The sequence below is a fragment of the Vanacampus margaritifer genome, chromosome 18 (genome assembly GCF_051991255.1).
Source record: "Vanacampus margaritifer isolate UIUO_Vmar chromosome 18, RoL_Vmar_1.0, whole genome shotgun sequence".
Lineage (NCBI taxonomy): Eukaryota > Metazoa > Chordata > Actinopteri > Syngnathiformes > Syngnathidae > Vanacampus > Vanacampus margaritifer.
Window position 1 is genome coordinate 738599 of NC_135449.1, and position 21484 is coordinate 760082.

At 45.6% G+C, this 21484-nt stretch overlaps 4 protein-coding genes and 1 long non-coding RNA gene across 6 annotated transcripts; 2 read left to right on the plus strand and 3 right to left on the minus strand.

The window, feature by feature from the left end:
* Positions 1 to 16: 16 nt before the first annotated feature.
* LOC144037905 (chromobox protein homolog 2-like) lies at positions 17 to 6099 on the minus strand. 2 transcript variants are annotated; one of them, XM_077549793.1, is made up of 7 exons: positions 5947 to 6099; positions 4840 to 4996; positions 4710 to 4753; positions 3537 to 3602; positions 3399 to 3468; positions 2910 to 3259; positions 17 to 2443 (listed from the first exon to the last, which is right to left on the minus strand). In XM_077549793.1, the coding sequence occupies exons 2-7, from the start codon at positions 4903 to 4905 to the stop codon at positions 1528 to 1530; spliced, it is 1512 nt and encodes a 503-aa protein (XP_077405919.1). In that variant the 5' UTR covers positions 4906 to 4996; positions 5947 to 6099; the 3' UTR covers positions 17 to 1527. The 2 variants fall into 2 exon arrangements, with proteins under 2 accessions (XP_077405919.1, XP_077405918.1); XM_077549792.1 differs by having other exon boundaries at positions 4840 to 6099.
* On the plus strand, positions 6099 to 8949 carry cox11 (cytochrome c oxidase assembly homolog 11 (yeast)). Its single transcript, XM_077549797.1, has 5 exons — positions 6099 to 6245; positions 6587 to 6933; positions 7202 to 7357; positions 7419 to 7544; positions 8389 to 8949. Exons 2-5 carry the CDS (start codon positions 6604 to 6606, stop codon positions 8575 to 8577), a joined length of 801 nt encoding a protein of 266 aa, XP_077405923.1. The 5' UTR covers positions 6099 to 6245; positions 6587 to 6603; the 3' UTR covers positions 8578 to 8949.
* A 137-nt stretch (positions 8950 to 9086) lies between these two features.
* Positions 9087 to 17284, plus strand: LOC144037904 (prolyl 4-hydroxylase subunit alpha-1-like). Its single transcript, XM_077549791.1, has 15 exons — positions 9087 to 9462; positions 10531 to 10608; positions 10821 to 10917; positions 10994 to 11145; positions 11234 to 11371; positions 11721 to 11966; positions 12549 to 12706; positions 12784 to 12960; positions 13069 to 13139; positions 13861 to 13960; positions 14048 to 14101; positions 14633 to 14698; positions 14824 to 14892; positions 15112 to 15208; positions 16041 to 17284. The coding sequence occupies exons 2-15, from the start codon at positions 10533 to 10535 to the stop codon at positions 16148 to 16150; spliced, it is 1611 nt and encodes a 536-aa protein (XP_077405917.1). The 5' UTR covers positions 9087 to 9462; positions 10531 to 10532; the 3' UTR covers positions 16151 to 17284.
* On the minus strand, positions 12172 to 17461 carry LOC144037911 (uncharacterized). The gene is made up of 2 exons (XR_013289111.1): positions 17311 to 17461; positions 12172 to 13982 (listed from the first exon to the last, which is right to left on the minus strand). It is a non-coding gene; the product is annotated as an uncharacterized LOC144037911 (long non-coding RNA).
* A 1043-nt stretch (positions 17462 to 18504) lies between these two features.
* On the minus strand, positions 18505 to 21461 carry ppifb (peptidylprolyl isomerase Fb). The gene is made up of 6 exons (XM_077549798.1): positions 21164 to 21461; positions 20997 to 21027; positions 20036 to 20124; positions 19867 to 19963; positions 19123 to 19198; positions 18505 to 19038 (listed from the first exon to the last, which is right to left on the minus strand). The coding sequence occupies exons 1-6, from the start codon at positions 21314 to 21316 to the stop codon at positions 18903 to 18905; spliced, it is 582 nt and encodes a 193-aa protein (XP_077405924.1). The 5' UTR covers positions 21317 to 21461; the 3' UTR covers positions 18505 to 18902.
* Between the last annotated feature and the right edge of the window lie 23 nt (positions 21462 to 21484).

The window sequence follows — 21484 nt, forward strand, 5'->3', positions numbered from 1 at the left end:
GCGAGTTTTTAAGTGAATAAAGGGAGGATAGGCTCCCCAAAAACGGGCACATTTGCTAATAGTGAGCCACAGACTTGTGTGAGTGTTTACGCAGACCAGCTCACTGTGAAGTCGCCGCTTACTTACGCAAACTTATTTGAGGAAAATTCAACCTCTGCAGCAGCAACAGCTCATATATCATAAATCGCGCACACTCGCTTGCTTATTTCATTTCATTTAGTTTGGATATTTCATGCTAATGAAGATCTCTCGTCTTCATTTTAAATACAGTAAATCATGCCTTTTTAATAAAACGGCTTATCACACCAATTTGATTGTGCCCACCATACAGAAAAAGGGAAGAAATTATTGAAATATTATTTTGAATTTCTGTCTAATTTGAATGTTGATAAATATGAAAAAAACAAACATTTTTAAGTTAATTGTAATCACAATTTTGAGCTGTTTGTATGCCATCAGTTTGATTCTGGCAATAATCAATTTTCCAATTAATAAATGACTTCAAAATCTTTTTGTCGTCTTTGCAGCTCGACAGCGCCACCTGCAGCAGCAGCAGGTGAACGCCATCAATGATTTTGAAATGTTGAAAAACGAGGCACACAGTTGAGGTGAATAAAAAGATATTTACAGTATAAATTAAAGGATCAATCGTGTGTGTGTGTGTGAAATACTGCTGAGGAGGAGATCATTAAATAACATTCATTAGCACCTTTGGTCCAAACACGCAAACAACACAAAACAGTCAAATTGGCGATCACAAGAGTTTTTGAGGCACTGATGACTTCCTGTTTGCTCAACTTGAACGGGGAAAAAAAAGATTTGGCGTCTCGGTCTCCGTTTCCTCATTGGTCCGTTTCACGCCGTTCTCCCGGCAAATTGGCGCAAAAAACGGTAGAGCCGAGCTGGCGTTGACTAGCTTGTGCCGCTGCGGGTTCGCTCATTTAGATGACGACGTGCCAATTAGCTGCGCGTGTCGCTTTCAACGCAGCCGGCGAGTCGCGGCTGTTAATCTCCCACTTGTTACAACGCTGCGTTCACTCCGCCATTGCGGCTTCTCGCATCGAGATCGATGCTTGGCAAAATTTGCTTTCAACACAAAATTGAGTCGCAAGTTTGAAACTTCCAACTGCCATCCCCCGTCGCTACTGAGAAAAAATGCTGGTGGGCTTCGGACCTCACCCAGCCGTTGCGGCTTCACACATTCACATAATTAGATGCGTGGCGAGATTTGCCTTCGTTTCGATCTGCACGCTCTCACAACGTTGCACTTTTGTTCCGGTTGCGTTGAAGATGGCAAATTTGCAGATTCACGTCGACAAGCCCATCTCGCGTCGCGACCTTTCACGCAGGACGGTGATTATTGATTTTTTTGCCGGTGGCATGAAACGAGTCAACGCCGTTCACAACAGATGAGTCTCGACTTCACGCTCTGGTCGCGGTTAACCCCTTACACGCCGACAGCGCAAATCAACAAATTTGCAGGTGGACTGACCCCGCCCCCGCGGCGGGCGATCAGCGCGAAAGGGGCTAGTGGTTGCGCGGGTTGAAGAAGCCGACGCTGGTGGGCGACTCCTTGACGGTGACGGTGAGGAAGTTGGCGGTGACGTCGGTGACAAACACGTGCTCCAGACGATTCCGCGTGGGCCGCCAGTCCGTCTCGGCGTCCGATTCGGTGGCGGCGTCGCCCAGGCTGGGCCGTCCGTGGCCGGGATACGAGGCGGCGTCCCGCTCCCATTCGCCGCTGCTGCTGTCGTCCGAGTCGCCGGTGCTGAGCTCGTTGAGGCCGCGGCTGGACTTGCGTTCGTCCGGAAGACTGCTTTCCTTCCTGCCCTTGTCGGCGGCGGCCCCCGCAGGCAGGACGGGCCGCTGTCCTCCGGGAGTGACGCAAGAGTCTCTGATGACCACCAGGCTGCCGCTGCGCGAGCTGGAGCGCACGGCGGCGCCGCTGTTGCCCTGATGGCCAGCAGGCGGCGCCTTGGCGACGTTCTGCAGGGTGAGCACCCGCAGGCCGAGCGTCTGATTGGTCGGCCGCTGCGAGGACGACGACGGCGCCTTGGGCAGCGCTCGCTTGCGTTGGAGTAGCGCCGCGTGGCCATCCTGCCTCCTTGGAGGCGGCGCAGGACGCCCCGCCGTCGCTTGGCCGCCCACCAAGACGGCTCTCACGGGGGGCGGCGTCCCTTTGAGGGCGTCGCCCCGGCCGCCGGGACCCGACGCGGAGCGTTTGATCTCGCCGTGCGACGTCTTCCTTTGCGGTGAGCCGAGGGACGGCGAGGAGGCGGGTGCGGGGCGGTTCCAAACGCAGCCCCCTTTGGACGGCGCCGACAACTGTGAGAACGCCGAGCTGTGGGCGGCGGCGTGGTGGTCTCTGCTGCTCCGGCCGAGTCCGGTGTAAGTGAAGCTCGCCGGCTGCAGCGGCTTCTTCATTCCCGGCCGAGGCTCCAACCTGCCCAGGCACAAACCACACGTACGGACGTCAAAATTGGACCTCGCTAGCATTCTGATTAATATTACATTTGTGGAATATGAGTCATGCAGCAACAACCAATCACAGCTCACCTGTTATCTGAAGCTGAGCTGTGATTGGTTGTTACCTAAGACCTGAACAACTGTGACGTCTTCTTCTACCGACATCAATTGGTAAAATGGCCGCCCCCTGAGATGGATACAAACGGCTGATTTTGACCCATAACTCAAATTCCACGAACGCAATATTCAACAGAATAACATATTTAGACTAGTGGTGCCGCATAGAACATATTATTGTCAACAACAAAAAATTGGGAGTTGAGTATCGTCCAATAAACGGCACTTGTTTGTTTACATTCAAACTGACGAGTGACATCATGCCAGGGTTTGCTTCATTTGCATACTTTGCAAGGCCCGTAAACATAAGAAACCCGATTACGTACTTTCCATACTTGCGCAGGAACCCGGGCAGCATCTGGTGGTGGCTCGGGGCCGAGGGCAAAGGCGGCGTCCTGCTTTTGGGGTGCCTCAAGGCGCCCACCTCGGCATGAAGCGCTTTTCGCCCGCGCTTCTTGCGAGGAGGCTCGGCTTTGGCGGGGAGGACCTGAGGCCTCTTTTGGGGGGCGGGGGGCGGCCGGGGGGCCGCCGACGCCGCCGGCCCCGCCCCCTTAGCTTTCTCTTGCTCGAGATCCGCCTCGTCGTCTTCCTCTGACGACGACGCCGCTGACGAAGACGCGCCGGAGAAGGACGACGAGGACGAGCGGCTGTCTTTTGCGGCGGGGGGGGCAGGAAGCTGACAACAAAACATGTTTTTAAATCAAAAACAAGATTCGAACTATTATTCTTATGGTGCTGGCACATTTCAAATGACGCAAAGACAGGAACCTTTTTCTCTGTCTCTTAGTTTTGTGCCGAAAACAATTGTAAATTACCGGAAATTTGCGTGGTCGTCCTCTTGGCCTCTTTCCTTTCTTCTGGAACAAATCTTCTCGTTCTTGTTCCCTAAAATTGAAGACAGAATTAAATCAATGTGTTGTCATTTTAGTATTGGAGTCCAATCGCTCGCTAACCTTTTGTGAAAGGCTGCCAGTAACCTCGGGTCCAAAATATTCTCCTCCGGCTCCCAACTGTTGTGCCTAAAACAAAAACATCACGACACATCAGTGGAGCGCCATCCATGGAAACTCACAGGAAAAGGAACAATAACAACAATACCAAATATGCATGTGAGGTGCTGATATTTTTTTGTCCACTTGTTGGCGCCATCCTCACGTTGTACACTGTAGGCAGCGAATGAGAGTGTAACGTTGGCTGTTCAACGGACGAGCGGTGCTAGGCTATACCAAATTAGCTAAGCATGGACTTTGTGATCTTCTTTTAAGTGGTTTAAAGAGGGTCTGTTGTGTTGTGTTGTGTTTGTTGTTGATTTCTGTTGTTTGAAATATTGTTTCTATCTAGACGTGTAGGAAATAGACACTCATGTTGACATATTGGCTCAGGTACTGTATCATGACGTAATAATAATAATAATAATAATAATAAATGTATTTGCAATTGAAACACTGCTTATGCATTTACGGTTCGATCCGATGTGCATTTTGCTGCCTTGTTCATATGTCTCGTGTCAATAAAGTTAAATGCCATTGAAAGACCGCCAGTGCATAACAAGCCTGTCATAGCAACAAAACACAATGCACGTGAAACAGCAGCAACACACAACAAAAACACCACAATAAGAGGAAAATGTCATATTTGATCACACATTTGTTATTGTTATTATTAATTGAATAATGCTTATGATCGTTTTAGTGCACCAGAAGAGGAACAATATGACGAGTAATGCAATTCAAAAGAAAACCGCTCTCGGTCTGCATGTAAACAGAAGCATCACGCGCTTTCGTTTTCTGGAAAAGCTTCGGAAGTCGAATGAGTTGTAGGAAAACAAGCAGCAAAAAGATCATGACAAACGAGCAAAAGCGGCGGAAGCATTTATTTTGTGTGTGTCTGCTGAGCTCGTCGAGACAAAAAGAAGGCTACACCTCGCGCAAGGTAAGCACTAAGCCCTCCCCACGACAGCCGAGAAAAGCAGCGGAAATGTTGCCGATGTTTTTCTCTTTTTCCTTTTTGTCATAATGTTTACTGGCCGTCTTGTCGCCTTGCTAGTTTGCGTGCGCGCGTGCATGCGTGTGTGCGTGCGGTCTGGATTAGCCTCGGCGGCTAGCTGAGACAGGCTAGCGACTTACTTGGACGACCACCCTCTCCACTTGACAAGATACTCGTACTTGCCCTGGGAAAAAAGCACACATGCGAGCTTAAACGAAGCTCCGGCAGAACCGCCGGTCCCGTCCCGGGCCGCCCGGGGAGCTCGCTCACCTTTCTCGGCCGCTTGCTGAGGATGCATTCGGCATCAAATACCTGGCCCACTGTCACCCCCTCCATTGCTCGCCTCGCAGCAGCAGCAGGACGGCCGGCAGGGGAGCAGATAGCAGACGCCTTCTTGGCCACGCGCGGCCACCGTAGGCGCTTGACGCTGCTTGCGTTAGCGGGCAAATATTGATGTTTTGTTAGGGAAATTCCATAGTCACACAAATTTACTCAGTATTTTTGATTTATATTTGTCTCTTGAATCTGTAAAAAACAAGAATGGTCTAAAGAATTTGGAAATATATTCTCCTTTTTTATTTGAAGTCTCTCGTTTAATTTTATTTTGTGTTACCAAATTATTTTGTAATTTTGCTTTATGATGATGTAACATTGAACAGGAATGTCTGAGTTTCTCATTTGTTATTTTGACAAAGGATTTGTTACTGAATTGTCAAATTATATTTTTTGTTAATAAAAATAGCATTTTTTTTTAATTATCAACTGTCATTCATTGCCGTTTTAATACAACCCACTCATTATTAAACGTGACATTGTTGCAATTGTGTTGTAATAAATTCATAACGACTAATACAAAATCGCACGGGAAAACACAAAGGAAGGTTCTTATTTTATGACTCAGAATTTTTGGACGGGGAAAAAGACAGGAGATCAAAGTGTTGCACGCTCGGTAATGCTGCACCAGTTATTAGAAAATTATTGAAAACAGGGAAATATTGACATCGATGAATTAAAATAGGCCTAGTGTAACAGACTGAGTGTGAAAACTACATGCATTGTATGCATACGCTATTTTGCAAAATAAAGTCGTTTGTGAGCAATGAGTACAAATTGAGAGGCATGTATAGCATTACTGTATTAACAGTGCAACTTATGTATACATAATATTGCCTAAAATGTCAGTCCGATGGTGTCACCACCAGACGTCTTTATGAGTTGATTAATCCTTAAAAAAGAATACAATATTTGTTTGTATTCTCTCACAGTATTTTGCCCAAAACGACTCGAGAAGTTACTCTTTTTCATTTTAATTGACTGAATCTATGCACCAATAGAAAAATACATGACTTATTTTCACGTTTACGCCACTATACCAACCAATTTTGTTGCCAAATTGTCAAAACGGAACCATTTTTGGTGATCGCTGCGGGAAGATTTTCTGCGTAGCACGCCGGCTACTTGTGTAATGTGCTCCCCTCAAACATGTCCGCTGGTTTGTTCTCCTCTCCTGCTGAATGACAACAAGCTTTAGTCGGAGTTGAATCAAAATGAGCACGTGATGGTTTTAATATGTAAATTGGGTGTATTTATTCCGTGATTTAATTCACGTACGATTTTTGTCCCCCCCCTCCGTGCCGAGCGATCGGACGAGCTAGACCGTGCGTGGACACTTTCAGGTCAGAAATATCCTCATGCTAACACCTTGAATGTTAAATTTCAGCAGCGCTTTAGATTTTTACTCACATTGTAAACCTTCATTATTTCCATTGCATTTGTGTGACTTAAAAATGCACAGATAATGACGCCAATGTCATAATTGACAGATTTAAGCACAGTGTGTGTGTGTGTCCTGATCAGTCCATTGTTGCTCTGAATGTGCCCTGCGACTGCACTGGCGACCAGGTTAAGGTTGGTCAAGGTGTACTCCGCCTCGGACCCACTTGGGATTGGCTGCAATGCACCTGCAACCTTAACGAGAACGTCGTAATAACGACCGTCTGTGTTGTCCATCATGCAGGTGATCCACCTCCTGCCATGCTGCTCTCCTCGCTCCTGCGCCAGTCGCTGAGCGGCCTCGGGGGCTCCGTCCTCGGGGGCTCCGTCCTCGGGGGCTCCGTCCTCCCGCCTCCCACATGCCTAAGGGCTCTTCACTGCGACGGCAGGCGGCCGCTGCACTTCCTGTGGCGGAGGCTCCCCCTGCGCCCTCGCACCCAGGGCCGCGGGCTCAAGAGCAGAAAGCGCCCGAGCTACGAGGAGCAGCGGAACGCTCGCAACAAGACGGTGCTGACGTACGTGGCGGCCGCCGGCGTGGCAATGCTCGGCCTGTCTTACGCCGCCGTGCCGCTCTACAGGCTCTACTGCCAGGTGAGTGCGTAGGTGAGGGTTCGAGGAAGGGATGCATTAGGTGTGTCCGAAAAGTTCCAGGACTGGCGTCAATCTTGTTGTATGGTGTTGACGTATAGCATTTGTGACAGCAGTCCTGGAACTTTCTTGGGAAGAGCCTCCAATACTGTAAAAAGTTAAACGCATTAAACAAGTTAAAAAAGAAGTGGCGCTCCGTGGGCGTGGCGCTCCGTGGGCGTGGCGCACCGTGGGCGTGGTGTTTGTGACGCTGATTTGGCGTCCCCGCCAGGCGACGGGACTGGGCGGCGCGGCGGTGGCCGGTCACGACTCGGACCTGGTGGCCAGCATGGAGCCGGTGAAGGAGCGCGTCATCAAAGTCACCTTCAACGCAGACACGCACGCCAGCATGCAGTGGAACTTCCGACCTCAGCAGACGGAGATCTTCGTAAGGCGCCGGTTGGACCGGGTCGGAAGCTTCTGCCAAGCGCTGACGGCTTGTCTTGCAGGTGGTCCCGGGCGAGACGGCGCTGGCCTTCTACAGGGCCAAGAACCCCACGGACAAGCCCATCATTGGCATCTCCACCTACAACGTGGTGCCTTTCGACGCGGGTCAGTACTTCAACAAGATCCAGGTAGGCCCGGCTCACTTCACTTTTGTGCTCAATGGCTGCATTGGATTCTTAAAACGGACGCATCGTCAACATCAAAAGAAAAGAAAAATCGGTATTATGTCGAATATGTGTTTTTATTTTCATTTTTTAAATGACTAACCAATTGCATATCTATTTTTTTTTTTAAATATCTGTAATACACTACTGTATATAGTTAAATATTTTTTAATATCTATTTTTAAATTGAGTAGCTTTTTTTTATTTAGCTAATATTTTGTAGGCAACTTTATTATTTAAAATAAGATCAGTCACAACTTAATGAAATAAATGACTTCATACTTAATACATTCATACATAAAAAAGTTAAATTGTTTGTTTTAATGGGAATTTTTTTTTTTGCTATATTTTATTTATAGTTATTGAATTGAGCATTTATTTTATGAAACAATTTGTGTGAGCCAATTATTATTATTATTATTTTTAAAATATTTGTAATATTATAATAAATCGTTCAAATATGTTTTCATATCTATTTTTAAATGAACTAGCTTTTTTAAATTTTGCTAATATTTTTGTAGGCAACTTTATTATTTAATAAAAATCATGTCACAATTTGGGTAAATGATGCAAATTAATTCATACTTTTACATAAAAAAATTGTTTTAATGGGAAAAAATGTCGCAATCTTTTATTTATAGTTATTGGATTGCGCATTTATTTAATCCAACAATTTGTGTGGGCCGATTACAAATGTAAACACGAACGTGGCCGACGTGCGCGTGTCGTACTTTGGAGGCCGCGAGAAAGAAGCTTGCCAAGAAGCTCCCGTGCGTGACGTTGCGTCTCCGCTGGTGTTTGTGTTCAGTGCTTCTGCTTCGAGGAGCAACACTTGAACCCTCACGAGGAGGTGGACATGCCCGTCTTCTTCTACATCGACCCCGAGTTCGACACCGACCCCCGGATGGCTCGCGTCAACACCATCACGCTGTCCTACACCTTCTTCCAGGCCAAGGACGGACACAATCTGCCGCTGCCGGGATACGGCGGCAAATGAGCGCAACGCGTTCGCAGCGCCACGTTTTCGCGACGCGTTCGCCGGCGACGTCAGCTGAAGTTCAATCGCAGACTGAAAGTGAAAGTCGGGGATCATCGCAAACAAATAGAAGGCAGCGCAAGCAGAGACGTTTGAAGACGTTTGAAGACGTTTGAAGACGTTGGAAGACGTTGGACGTCGCTGACAACTTGTCGTGAAAAGACTCAAATCCATAAATGATATCAAAATATATTTCCATTGAAGAGGCTGAATTTTGTCATCAAATTGCAACTGCGGACGTGTTGAAGTCCAAAACATAACGAAATCTTTCCAAAAATGGAATGCCTTTGTCTGTGCTTTTGAGTGTTTAAAAAAAAAAAAGCAGACATTCGACTTGTCGGGAATTCTTCTGACATTTGCACTCAATTGTGACTCATCTTTCAAATTTCTATTTGTATCTCAAGACAAAAAAACCTCCAACAACATATCCAGAAAAACGTGTAAGTCTTGGCGTATTTTCAAGATTTTTGTGGCGCAACGCAATCGCTCTTTCGGAAAGATGAGCCAATCATCGCCATTGATCTTGAATCAATCAAATCATCATAAGAACGACGTTGCTTCGTTGAAGAACACGATGACGTCACCGACGTACTTGAGCGCAGGTGTGGCGAGCGGTGACAAATATGCAAATTTGAACGCAGCCAAAAGGTCCGCCTTGGTTTAGCCGGCGTCAACAAAAGCTCCCAAATTATATTTAATCATCTTCTGCAACCGGAAAGTCGGGACAAACTCGTTCCTGGACTTCTTAAGTCTCAGCAAACGGCAAAGACGACGCAGACGAGCGGCTGCGACTGACGACGATCGACTTCATCCAGCGGCTTCAAGTCGGCAGGAAAGAAGGCAAAGGTGGGAAAACGCACAGCGGAATCGGCTGAGCCGCTCGCGGCGCTCGCGACTTTGTTTGGAAACGCATCTGGCGTCATTTGCCGCAAACGAAGATCAACGAGTTCGTCTCGCTCGTTGTTTCATGACCGCGACGCGTGATTTCAAAGCGGACAGCATCGTTTGTTTGTAGACGTTTTGTTACGGATCTTTAGGATCTCTACAAAAGTGCAGAGCAACGAGACAGAGCGCAATTTCGGGAGAAAATGCGCGGGAAAGCCGAACGCTTCCCAAGTCAATTGAGAGATCCATTATGGAATGACGACTTCCTGGTTGTTGGACCTTCGGACACTTTAGCAAGTGTGCCACCGAGCGCTATCAAATGCGTGGCAATCAAGTTTGACGTCTGTGCGGTTGGAAACGAATAAGGCGACAAATCATGTACGTGGTGCGGAATCACACGTTGCCGTTGCCATGGAGACAGTCTCAAATATTTTGTATTTTTTTTGGTTTTGTTTCATGTCTTTTAACCCCTTCATCCTGACGTTCATTGTTTCATTTGTCAAAACGTGTTTGACACGTTTGATTGGAGTCATTTGTTGAGGAATTCAAGTCAAAGTTAAAACTGTTTGGCTACTTTTCGTTGTCGCTACATTTCTTTTCCGATGACACAATAGCGGCGTGACGGCAAAGAATCCTTTGAGGTTGCGTTCTGTCACTTGCCACGCAAGAGTCTTGGATGACGTGAAAGTGGATGAACTGACAAAAAAACAAAAGCGTACACGGCCTTCTTCACGCCCAATCACAAGCGCCCGTTGACGCTCGCCTTTCAGCAGCTCAGGGAGGTTCGAAGGTGGAAAGTGTCGGGGTGGGGCTCCAAATGTACAAAGCAGATCCTAGTCATGCCTTTTCAGTAGAAGTCAACGAGGTCAATTGGAGCTGGCGCACACTTTGCACCACATTCAACGTGCCTTTCATCAACCCAAAGTATGATTGGGCTCTTCTGCTAGGCTTCAACAATATTTCATTTCAAAAGAAACTACATTTATGAATAATGATCCGAAAATGATCACGGTCTGTTGTTCCTTGTAGATATGGCGGTCAGTTGCTTGTTGTTGATCTTCATCAGCTTTTCCTTCTCGGCCGCCGATGATTTCTACACTTCCATAGGTGAGCCTGCTCAATTTTTTATTTTTACTCCTCAACAATTCTCCCTCTGTTGTGCTGATGCTCGACGATCCTCTCCATCAAACGTTGATGTCATCGATGCAATGGGTTCATCATCGGCCATAGGATTCTTCAAAATGGCCGATGCCAATATTTGTCCAAATGCTACCGCTAATCGGTCCATCCCTCGTGACGACGCGTACGTTTGCCACCAGGTCACATGACGGACCTGCTGCACACGGAGCAGGAGCTGCTGGCCTTGCTTGAGGATTACATCCACGCCGAGGAGAACAAACTGGAGCGGGTCAAAAGGTTGGAGAGCGCCACACGCGGGCAATGCGTTCTCATTTGCTGCAGCTGATTTCTCATGTGTGTTGTGCGTCCTCAGGTGGGCTGAGAAGCTGTCCAACCTGTCGGCGTTTGCCATCCAGGACCCCGAAGGCTTCCTGGGCCACCCCGTCAACGCCTTTAAACTTCTGAAGAGGCTGAACAGGGAGTGGAGCGAGCTGGAGAGCCTGGTGCGAAGCAACGTGTCCGACGGTGAAAACGCGCAAATCATGTCCTGAAATGTTAACCGCCGGTCCAAAAAGTAACGCAGGGTTTGGACGTGGCGTCTGTTGCGTTGCAGGTTTCGTGTCCAACCTGACCGCCAGGAGGGAGCAACTCCCCAACGAGGGCGACCAGATGGGCGCGGCCGAAGCCCTCCTCAGGCTGCAGGACACGTACGAGCTGGACACCGACACCCTTGCCAAAGGGCAGCTGCCGGGTGAGAAGGCCGACCAGCCATGTTGACGCTTTCGCACGTGCCGTGCTGTCGGTTAGTCATCGAGACATACGCTTTTTTCAAGGCCGATACTGATGCCGATTACTGCTAGTAAGGAAGCCAATAACCGATATTTCAGGCCGATATTCATTTGCAGTAAAAGAGAGAAATAAGTGTCAAAAAATAAATCCGTTCTTTTAATGTTTATCGTAAAAAGGCCGATATTGATCAAAATGCCAAATACGATAATCGGCCCGGCTGATAATCGGTCTATCCGTAGTGTGAATGCACGTTGCCACACATTTGTGCTCGAATGGAAGGTTTGTAAATATACCTCTCGCCCGTGACGCAGGAACTTGTGGGCTGGGCAGCGGACTGACGGTGGACGACTGCTTTGACGTGGGCCTTGCGGCGTACAGGAACAAGGACTACCACATCGTGGAGCTGTGGATGTCTCAGGCCCTCAGGCAGATGGAGGAGGGCCAGATGCCGGCAAAGGTCGACGCCGTCACCATCCTGGACTACCAGAGCTACTCCCTCTACAAGCAAGGAGATCTGGAACGCGCCTTGGTGTCCACCAAGCAGCTGCTGGAGATCGGTGAGTGCACCGCAAGGGAAGCGCTGCTTGTTTCTCAAAGCAACTTTCAAATGCTTGGATTTAATTAATATTAGAGATAGACCGATATGTTTTTTGCAGGGTTGATACCAATTATTAGTCAAGGATGTCGATATTTGGAGCTGATATTCATTTTCACTCAAAGGGAAAATATTGGCATCAAAATTTGAAAAAAAAATACAAACTCTAGCACGGAACTTAATTTTTTTTTTTTTTTTAATTAAAAAAAAAACAAGTAAAATATTTATACAACTTTTAGAGTTGAAACTAGAATATGGGTTATTGGAATTTTTTTAAAATTTTTGTTTTAAAAATCGAACAAAAAGGGGCAGTAGCATGTCTTCAAAAGTTGAATAAAAACTTCCATCCATCCATTTTCTTTCTCCGCCTTCTCCCATTGGTCTGTCGCGGTCGACGCCCACCTTCAACGTTGGCTCCTTTCCAGCTTCAATCGCAGCGCCCCGCGGGGTCCGTCTGGATCCTCGAGCCGGTCTAGCGGATCGTCCTACTTGACGGAGGCTCCTGTTGGGGCTGATGGTTTTCTTTTTGCTGCTGTTTCTTTAGAACCAGAAAATGAGCGAGCCCTCAAGAATTTCAAGTTCTACGAGTACAAGCTGGCGAACAAGTCGAGCGAGGAGATGCCAAAGACGCCCCAGAAGCGTGCAACTTCCTACAACGACACCTTGTACAAGCAGCTGTGTCGCGGCGAGAGCCTCGAGCTGGTGAGAAGACGGCGTGGAATCCCCACCTGGGTTTCAAACCTTCAACCTGAAAAGCTCTCGGCCGTTCTTTGCGACAGACGCCGCTCCGAGAGAGCCGCCTCTTCTGCCGTTACTATGACAACCGCCGCCATCCCAACCTCCTGATTAGTCCCGTCAAAGAGGAAGACCTGTGGGAGGTCCCGCGCATCGTCCGCTACCACGAGGTGGCGTCGGATTACGACATGGAAACAATCAAAACGTTGGCCCGACCCACAGTCAGTACCACATTCCAGCAACATGTCGATGAACACGAGGTTTATGGATTGGTTTTGTCTTCCTGTCTCTGTCTCTGCTGGTCAACAATGGCGTGACGGATGAGCTAGCTGGCGCGCTCCAAAGTGAGAAACAACACCAACAACACCAATTATGCATCTCGTGCCCGAATCTCACAGAAGTAAGGACGACCGACTGGACACAAACGCTCACACGGTTTTTTTTGTTTGTTTTTTGGGGGGTGTTAAGTGGTAACACACTACCAATGGCTACATTTACTGTCCGTTACGCTTACTTAATAAGAGTAATTGTTCAGTCATTATAAAGCAATGAATAAAGGGATGAGTACATAAAAACACAAGTCGGGAAAAAACACACAACTATTATTACATAATGGGAAACATGAACATCTAACGTAAACCATAATTAGCGCTAAGACTGCTTAGGTGTCAATTCCAGCGTTTGTGCTGCTCTTAAAGTTCATTTAAGAACATTTCAGATAAGATTCACTGATTGTCACACCCACCTAAGTGGGGTGAAATTCGTTCTCCGCATTTGAGCCATCCCCTGAGGGAGCGGTGAGCAGCAGCAGCAGCAGCAGCAGCCGCGCTCGGGAATCATATGGTGATCTAACCTCCCAATTCCAACCCTTAATGCTGAGTGTCAAGCAGAGCGGCAATGGGTCCCATTTTTACAGTCTTTGGTATGACCCGGCCGGGAATTGAACCCACGACCTCCCAGTCTCAGGGCGGACACTGTACCACTAGGCCACTGAGCTGGTTTCTTGCAGATACATTTGCCCTCGTTTACAAAAAATCAAATGTATGCATTGTTTGTTTTTTTTCCCTCCTTCTTTTGCTTACTTGCCATAATGGAAGGCGGCGTTTCTTCTCCCTCCTCAGCTCGTGGCTGCGCAACAACGAGCACTCGGTGGTGAGCAAGCTGATGCGGCGGATAGGCTACATCACCGGCCTGGAGATGTCCACCGCAGAGTCCATGCAGGTCCACTTGGTCGTCTTCTCGCCTGAAGTGTCAAAACAAAACAGTACACGTGATTGACTGTGAGCGTTTCGCTTTGTGTTTGTGCAGGTGGCCAACTACGGCGTGGGAGGAGTTTATGAACCTCATATAGACTTTCAAAGTGTAAATAGTAGCTGTTGCTTCTTCTTTATGCTGCGAGTTGGAGACACACACTGTATTTAAAAAAAAAGAAAGAAAAAAAAAGAGTAATTTTCAACCTAGCCTTTCATACTCGGTATGGACCGATTATCGGCGCTGATAGTCGGCATTTTGACGAATAGCAGTCTTTATTTTTTGGATGGCCCATATTTCATTCATATAAAACTGTGTTGGCTTCAGGAAACAAAAGTATTGATTGATTTCAGATAACTTTATAAGAGATTCTTCTGAGCCTACGAACTCTCCGCATCTTCTGTTTTTGTTTGAAAGTCAAACAAAGATACCTGAAAGTTTAACATTTGAGTTATTTTTGGAATAATGTATTTATTGTAGAAAACTATAGGGTTACTTCCTGATGCTTTTATTGTGAAGTCACAATGCCGTAATAATAATGTCCAGTCAGTTTGTATGCAGCTTTTGACAACAGCTGCTACCAACCACCGCCATGTGGATAACGGGCTGCTTTGAAACAAACATCGTGTTGTGTCTTCACAGAAAGAGGTTAAAAATCCTTACGCTAACTTGGGAACAGGAAACCGAATCGCCACCTGGCTGTGTTATGTCAGTAAAGCCCACTTCACTTCACTTCACTTCACTTCACTTCACTTCACTTCACTTCACTTCACTTCACTTCACTTGAGTCACGTTTAGCTCCGCTTTGAATGCTTTCATTTTGATGCTTGCAGTTAAGCCATGTGCCGGCAGGGGGCGCCACCGTTTTCCCCAGAGCGGGCGCTGTTTCTTGGCCCATAAAGGTTTGCTCTTCTTCTTTTCCCAAACGACACACAAGGCAGCCCCTTTGCAGTGAACTGGGCTCTTGTGAGATAATAATAATCAATCATGACCGTTAGAAATGTTGCTCGGTATGACGCAACGTGGCCGAACGTCACTTCAGAGTGTACCTAATCAAGTGGCTGCTTGTGTCAAGAGTTTCAATGACACTTTGTGTGTGCGTGTGCGTGTGCGTGGTGCAGGGCTCGGCCGTGTTCTGGTACAATCTTCACTCCAACGGAGAGGGAGACCATTATACCCAGCACGCCGCCTGTCCTGTGCTGGTGGGGAGCAAGTGGGGTGAGTTTGGAGACTGTCACTTTTTTTTTTTTAATTTTTGGGTGGGAATAAAATGTACTAACATGTATTACTGCCACACCAGAAAAAAAGCTCTGTAACACGTTATAACTAGGGGTGTCCAAATGAGTGCGTTCATTTAAAGTTTTTTTTTTTAGTGCCATTCATTTTTTTAAGCACGATTAATGAGCGGCCTTCACTTGGAAAGCCTAAACTTTGGCAATTCCAGTCACAACGCAGCAGACACGTCCACGTCAAAATTTAGCAGTAATAAACGCAAGAATAATGCTTTTTTTTTTTTTTTTTTTTTACAATTTTAAAAATGTGCAGAATTTCACAAATTACTTCAAGTTAAGATGTAATAGCTTTTAATATGAAAGGAAAAATGCAGAGCTGTCATCGTCTTACAAATGCAAGTATGCCATCTAGTGGCAGACAAATGACCAACACAAATCAATATCATCCTTTTTTTACGATACAGTACGTCTTTTTAACTCAATTTTATGAATTATTATGAAATGATTGTTTCAATGAGTAAAAAAAAAAATGCTGCCATATTTCTATTAGTTAATTTTTTTCCCAATTTTCGTTAACACCAGTATAAAAACGCACTTAGAAAATAAGAATTTAATTGCACATTTAGAACAGATACAAAATTTGCCATTAATCGTGCATTAGCTATTGAAGTCATGTGATTAATTACGAATTAATTCGGGATGTCGGCAATGAGTGGATGATTTCACAATCATTCACTCGTTGCCATGGAATTTTTGTCTGGAACTGTCAAGAGCCACTATGTAAAAATATTCTCGTTTTTTTTTGTCTGTTTGGTCAGTGGCCAACACGTGGTTGCACGAGAAAGGTCAGGAGTTCAAGAGGCCCTGCGATCTGCGAACTCCGACTGAGCTCGGGTTAACGTTCGACTCAGCCGAAGTCGACGGCTAGCCACGTTGCCATGACGACCATCAACTGTAGTGCTTTCAAAAAGCATCGCATGTTCAACTTCAGCTCCTCAAATTGTTGATAATCTTCATAATGCTGTTGACATTGAATTGTACCTTTTGGCAACTTCTGCCTTTCCAAATGACATTTTTTTCCCCTTCCATTTTGTTGCTGGTGACAACTGCCCACGTGTTACACTGTCTTGACTCACAATGCACTCTATGCATGCACCATTTCTGCATTTGGAGTACGACTGCATGCTAATTTACGGTTGCTAGGCTAAAGCTAACAGTAAGCCAGTAACGACGACAACATCAAACTCTTCAAAATATACTTCATGTTTGCTGAACATGCCACAAATGACATATTTCAAATTGCCCCAGTTATCCAAGTGTCAGCAAAGCGAACAAAGCGTCTGTATTCGATTTAAAGAGCCATTCGCAGTTTTACAGTGTTTTTACTTTTTTACAAGCTGTGTGTACTTTTGCGGCGTTCCAGGAAAATAAGAAAGTGGAAGTTCCCAATCTCTGACCAGGAAAAGTGCCCCGAAACGCCCATTCGAACTGAGAGGTCCAATTAAATTTGGGGGAAAAGGACCCCGACTTCATTGACCAGCTTCAATCTGACGTCACTCCATGGAGACGCAGGCCGTGAATGGCAAAACGTAATTTATAAGATTATGAACATATATGTGTGTCTTTATTATCACTTTCATTTAGTTATTTGACATATCATGTAAAGCAATGTGATTTGTAATGACCCTATGAAGATCTGCTCAGTATAAAATGCTTAGGAGAGAAGATATTCCTTTATATGAATAAAGGAAATTATGAAGGATCAAAATTTTAACATTAAGTTCAGGAAAAGCTAAAAGAATAGATCGCATTTATTGTCACGTCCGACCTAAACTCAAGTCTTACGCAAGATGGCCGCCAGCGGCTTCAGTTCTTGCTAAGGCAAGTAGGTGGCGTTAGCGTCTAGGGTTATTGAAACGGTTTAAATTAAATACGTCCGTGGCTTGGGCCGTCGCCCATTTTTGTTGCATGGTGAAAGTGTCTCGGTGAATGTATCAAATGTCAATCTCCTTTTGTTCACTGGTAAAGCTGTTCAAATAAAAACCGTAATTGACTCATTGAACATGACCGCTGGATGCACGGGCTAACCTCTCGTCTTGAAAAGTTGAGATGAGTTCTTAAGAGGACAACTTTGGATGACATTTCAACCTTGAAAAGCGAGCCCACGATATTACACTTGACTTTTAACGAATGATAAAAAAAATAAAAAATAAAAATGGCGACCCAGTAGCTTGAAACAAGTCAAACCCGGAAATACCTAACTTTTTTTTTTTTACCGGAAATGCGTCATATGTGTAAGTTTAAGTTTTTCTGTTTTCTTTTCGATGACATCAACAATAGTTGGACATTCATGCGTGATTCTGTCTCTAAAATTTAAGTTTAATGTTGATTAAGTCATGAATCATTTGCCTCATTTTATGAGTCAAAAAGTAATATGTTTTACTTATTTCTGCTGCAATATGATCTGTTATTCTTGATTATTTGCATTGCCAGCACATCAGAGGTCAGATATCGGGAACATGTGTGCAAATGTGAACATTTACTTCACAAGCTCATTTAAAATAAAATAAAAATGCTGGCAGCTATTGTGCTCCTCGTGAAAAAAGTAACTCTGGAGCTTCAAACCTTAACTACGGTGGCCCGGAAGTGTAAAACGCAAAAACAAAAAAGTGAACACGACTGCAAACCACAAAGCAAATAAAAAAAAAAACCCCGAACATAAAAAATGACACAAAAAAAGAAATCAATTTTATTTGCTGTTGTGTTTTTTGCACTTCAGGGCCACCGTACTTAACCCCATGTTCAAACCCGACTTTCAAACTCTTCCTAGATTAAAACCCCAATTTGACTTTTCAAATCCAACTTTGAAACCCTGGCCTTACTTTGACTCCTCCTACTTTACATACTTCCTTTGGTAGCTCCACCCCACTTTTGAAACCCTGGTTCTTTAATGCCCTAGCCTAGTTTGAAGACCTAATGGACAGTTTGAAAGTCGACTTTAAAACCAAAACACTCCTTTGAAATCTGAACCCTTCTCGCAAGCCTAAGCATGTTTTCAAACCTGAACCACTTGCGTTTGGTGCCGTTGAGACTTGCAGAATGATGCGGAAATGGACGTCAATTTGAAATGCTTTTCAGATCTTGTTTGCTGCAAGTTTCATCAAGCGATTGTACGGATCCCCTTCGAGCTGCAAATTTCACATGTGAAGGAAAAATAAACAAACAAAAACCAGTTTCATCATCCTGCTGAAAATGCCCCCCCCCCCCCCCCTTTCAGAAATGTCTTGCACGAGGCAAGCGACATTCCGGTCCGGCCCACTTGAGATCAAACTGGGCTGAACGTGGCCCGTCAACTCAAATCCGTTTCGACACCGCCGTCGGCTTCATTCTCATGCGCAGACGCGCACACTTAACGTCACATGACATCCTGCTGGTCTCATTGTCTAAAATTAAAAAAAACTAACTTCAATGTTTTCAAGCAAAAGTCTCTTCTTTTTTTTTTTTTTTTTCTCAACATAATGGCTCATGTTCACATTTTTACGGCAAAACATTCAAGCACGTCAAGTGGTCCGTCGTCCCCTGACCTAAAACAGCATTTGACGAGAGACGGCCTTCCCCACCGTGGGGTCGTGGGAATGGTCGGTCGGTCGGTCGGCCGGTCGGTCGGTCGGTCGGTCGGCCTACTTGAGCTGGCCGCAGTCGGTGATGGTGATCTTCTTGGACGTGCGTCCCGAGCGCGAGCCCAAAGACTCCACTTTCCTCAGCACGTCCAGTCCCTCCTGGACGCTGCCGAAGACCACGTGTTTGCTGTCCAACCTGCGAGGGGCCCCCAAACGTCACGTCACACACCGACCAATCCTATTCGGCGCCCTTTTTTTTTTCCTTCTGGTCGGCACGTACCATTCGGTCTTGCTTGTGCAGATGAAGAATTGCGATCCGTTGGTGTCGGGTCCGGCGTTGGCCATGGACAAGATGCCTGCAGGAAGAAAGTAACAAAATAAAGAATCTTTATCTTCAAAGTTTTTGTTTCGACTCATCCACTCGTTGCATTCCGAGTTATCACAACAGATGGAAACAGTCTGTCAATTTCAAAAGCACAAGTTTTTTCATATAAAGAAAGAATATGAATATGTGGTAGCAAAATCCTACTAGAACATCCGAACTTTAAACGATGTGCGTGTTGATTGTAGGGCTGCAAACAACGATTGTTTACTCGATTTATCTCTAAATGACTTTTTAAGATTGATCCGATGAAAAACATATTTTATTTTCCATCCCTTAATTAAAAACAGGACATCCAGAAATATGAGAATTTTTAAGGTTAGGAGGCTTTGGGCAATTTCAGGTTCAACAAGTTCTTGAAACAATCGATCGCTGCCGATGAATGAATTGCTGCACCTCAAATGGATTCCCTTTGAACATGAAATTGAATGAGAGTGTTTGGTTTTAAACAAAGCCACACCCCCAGTGAAGAGGGTGCGCACACTTTTGCAACGGCACTGTCAGTTCATTTTAATTCCCCTCTCATTTTTGTGTGTGTGTGTCATGAGTGGTGGAAAAAGGTTTGGAAGGATTCCTCTTCTTGGTTTCACTTGTAAACAAAAATTGTAGACTTTTCATTTCCTTAAAGTAGGCGGTACCGACCAGGTCCGGTGTGCTTCAGCTTGAAGTTTTCATCTGGAAACTTCCATCCGTAAATGGACTTGCCGCCGGTTCCGTTGTGGTTTGTGAAATCGCCGCCCTTGGAAAAAGATTTGCATGATGATTACTTTTGTGGCTATAATAAGATGCGGCGGCAGGTGTGCGCACCGACCTGGCACATGAACTGAGGGATGACCCGATGGAAGATGGAACCCTTGTAGCCAAAACCGTGCTCCCCCGTGCACAGGGCCCGGAAGTTTTCTGCCGGAAAGAAATTCATTTCTTAACTAAGCACGGAGAAAAGAACACGCGGCAAGAATGTTGCGCAAGGCCGCGGCCGCAGGACCTCCTCCCATCACAACAACCAACTTACTGGAAATATGTCACATGCGATGACTTACAACAAAAGTGCTTGAATCATTGGACATGGACAGACAAAAATGCTCATTCTACTCCAAATAATCACTTCATGCCCCCCCCCCCCCACTACCATACTACCACAATTTAGGGCCACACTGAATGAAAAAGAAAAAGAGAAATTACAACAACGAAGTTGCACAAGGAGGATATGACAAAATAGTAAGAATTGTACATGAAGAAAAGGTTATAGCACGAGAATAAAGTTGAAATATGAGATGCCAGAATTGTATTTTTAAAGTAAAAAAATATATATATTAGAGTGATACAATATTACAATGAAGTCATAATTGTATGAGTTTTTGAAAATAAAGTTGTCCTTAAGAATGAGGTCAGAATGATTATTTGTTAAAAATATATACTGTATATTTGAGACGTGTGTATTCTAGACCACAAAAAGTCATAAAAACAATGTTACACACAAATAGCTCTATTCTTTAGGGACACACTGAAGTAATATTTCAAGAATTAAATAAGAATTTGACAAGAAAGAGAAAGATTAATAGTAAAATAATGTTACAGCAAGAAAAAAGAAGAGAACTCCTTTTTGCTCTTCGCTGCAAGGCTCTGTCGATTCCATGAATAGTTTTAATAGCATTTGAACCGTTTAAACAACATTTGAAATGCACCCGAGTGACAGACGGGCTTCGATACTAGCATGTAGCCGTTAGCGAGCTACAAACAAGCGTAACAAGCGTAACAAGCGGCCAGCTTACCTGCGGTTTTTGGCACAACTTCAGCGTTCAGCTTGGCGGACAAAGGAGACAAAGCGCAACAAGGTGGGAATACAAACTCGTTAGTACACACGTGAGAGCAGACAAACAATCATGTTTTCAAAGTCAAGTAAAGGTCATGGATTGTTTTGTCGAGCGTTCGTCCTCACCTCGAAGGTTACCCTGCCGAGAGGCTCGTTATCGGCCGAAATGTCGAAATACACCGTCGGGTTGCCGTTGGCAGCCGCCGGGCCGCTGCTGCACAGTCTCGCGGCAGTGAACGCCAGCGAGCACAGTTTCACGCGGTTCGACACTAGCATCATTTTATCGTCGAAAAGAAATGAAACGTTTTCAATTTTCTTCACTCGCGCGGCCAACTGCCTAACGTCATTCACTCGCGTGCCAAAGTCACGCCGTTCTCCTTGTGTAGACGGAACCAGGAAGTATTTGCCGACAAACCCGGAAGTAAACACGGTAGCGAGGTCACGTCT

Bases quoted from the DNA above. Each gene is read 5' to 3' on its own strand.
- ppifb (XM_077549798.1), bottom strand. From the start codon at position 21,316: ATGATGCTAGTGTCGAACCGCGTGAAACTGTGCTCGCTGGCGTTCACT. The intron at 20,125-20,996 runs GTAAGCTGGCCG...TCTTTCCGGCAG, and splicing joins AGTTGTGCCAAAAACCGCAG to AAAACTTCCGGGCCCTGTGC. The intron at 19,199-19,866 runs GTCGGTACCGCC...TTCTTCCTGCAG, and splicing joins GCTGAAGCACACCGGACCTG to GCATCTTGTCCATGGCCAAC.
- cox11 (XM_077549797.1), top strand. From the start codon at position 6,604: ATGCTGCTCTCCTCGCTCCTGCGCCAGTCGCTGAGCGGCCTCGGGGGC. The intron at 6,934-7,201 runs GTGAGTGCGTAG...CGTCCCCGCCAG, and splicing joins TCTACAGGCTCTACTGCCAG to GCGACGGGACTGGGCGGCGC. The intron at 7,545-8,388 runs GTAGGCCCGGCT...GTTTGTGTTCAG, and splicing joins AGTACTTCAACAAGATCCAG to TGCTTCTGCTTCGAGGAGCA.
- LOC144037905 (XM_077549793.1), bottom strand. From the start codon at position 4,905: ATGGAGGGGGTGACAGTGGGCCAGGTATTTGATGCCGAATGCATCCTC. The intron at 3,260-3,398 runs GTAATTTACAAT...TTTTGTTGTCAG, and splicing joins GACGACCACGCAAATTTCCG to CTTCCTGCCCCCCCCGCCGC. The intron at 2,444-2,909 runs GTACGTAATCGG...GTGCCTGGGCAG, and splicing joins TTCCTGCGCAAGTATGGAAA to GTTGGAGCCTCGGCCGGGAA.
- LOC144037904 (XM_077549791.1), top strand. From the start codon at position 10,533: ATGGCGGTCAGTTGCTTGTTGTTGATCTTCATCAGCTTTTCCTTCTCG. The intron at 14,102-14,632 runs GTAAATAGTAGC...GTGTCTTCACAG, and splicing joins CTCATATAGACTTTCAAAGT to AAAGAGGTTAAAAATCCTTA. The intron at 14,699-14,823 runs GTCAGTAAAGCC...TGATGCTTGCAG, and splicing joins TCGCCACCTGGCTGTGTTAT to TTAAGCCATGTGCCGGCAGG.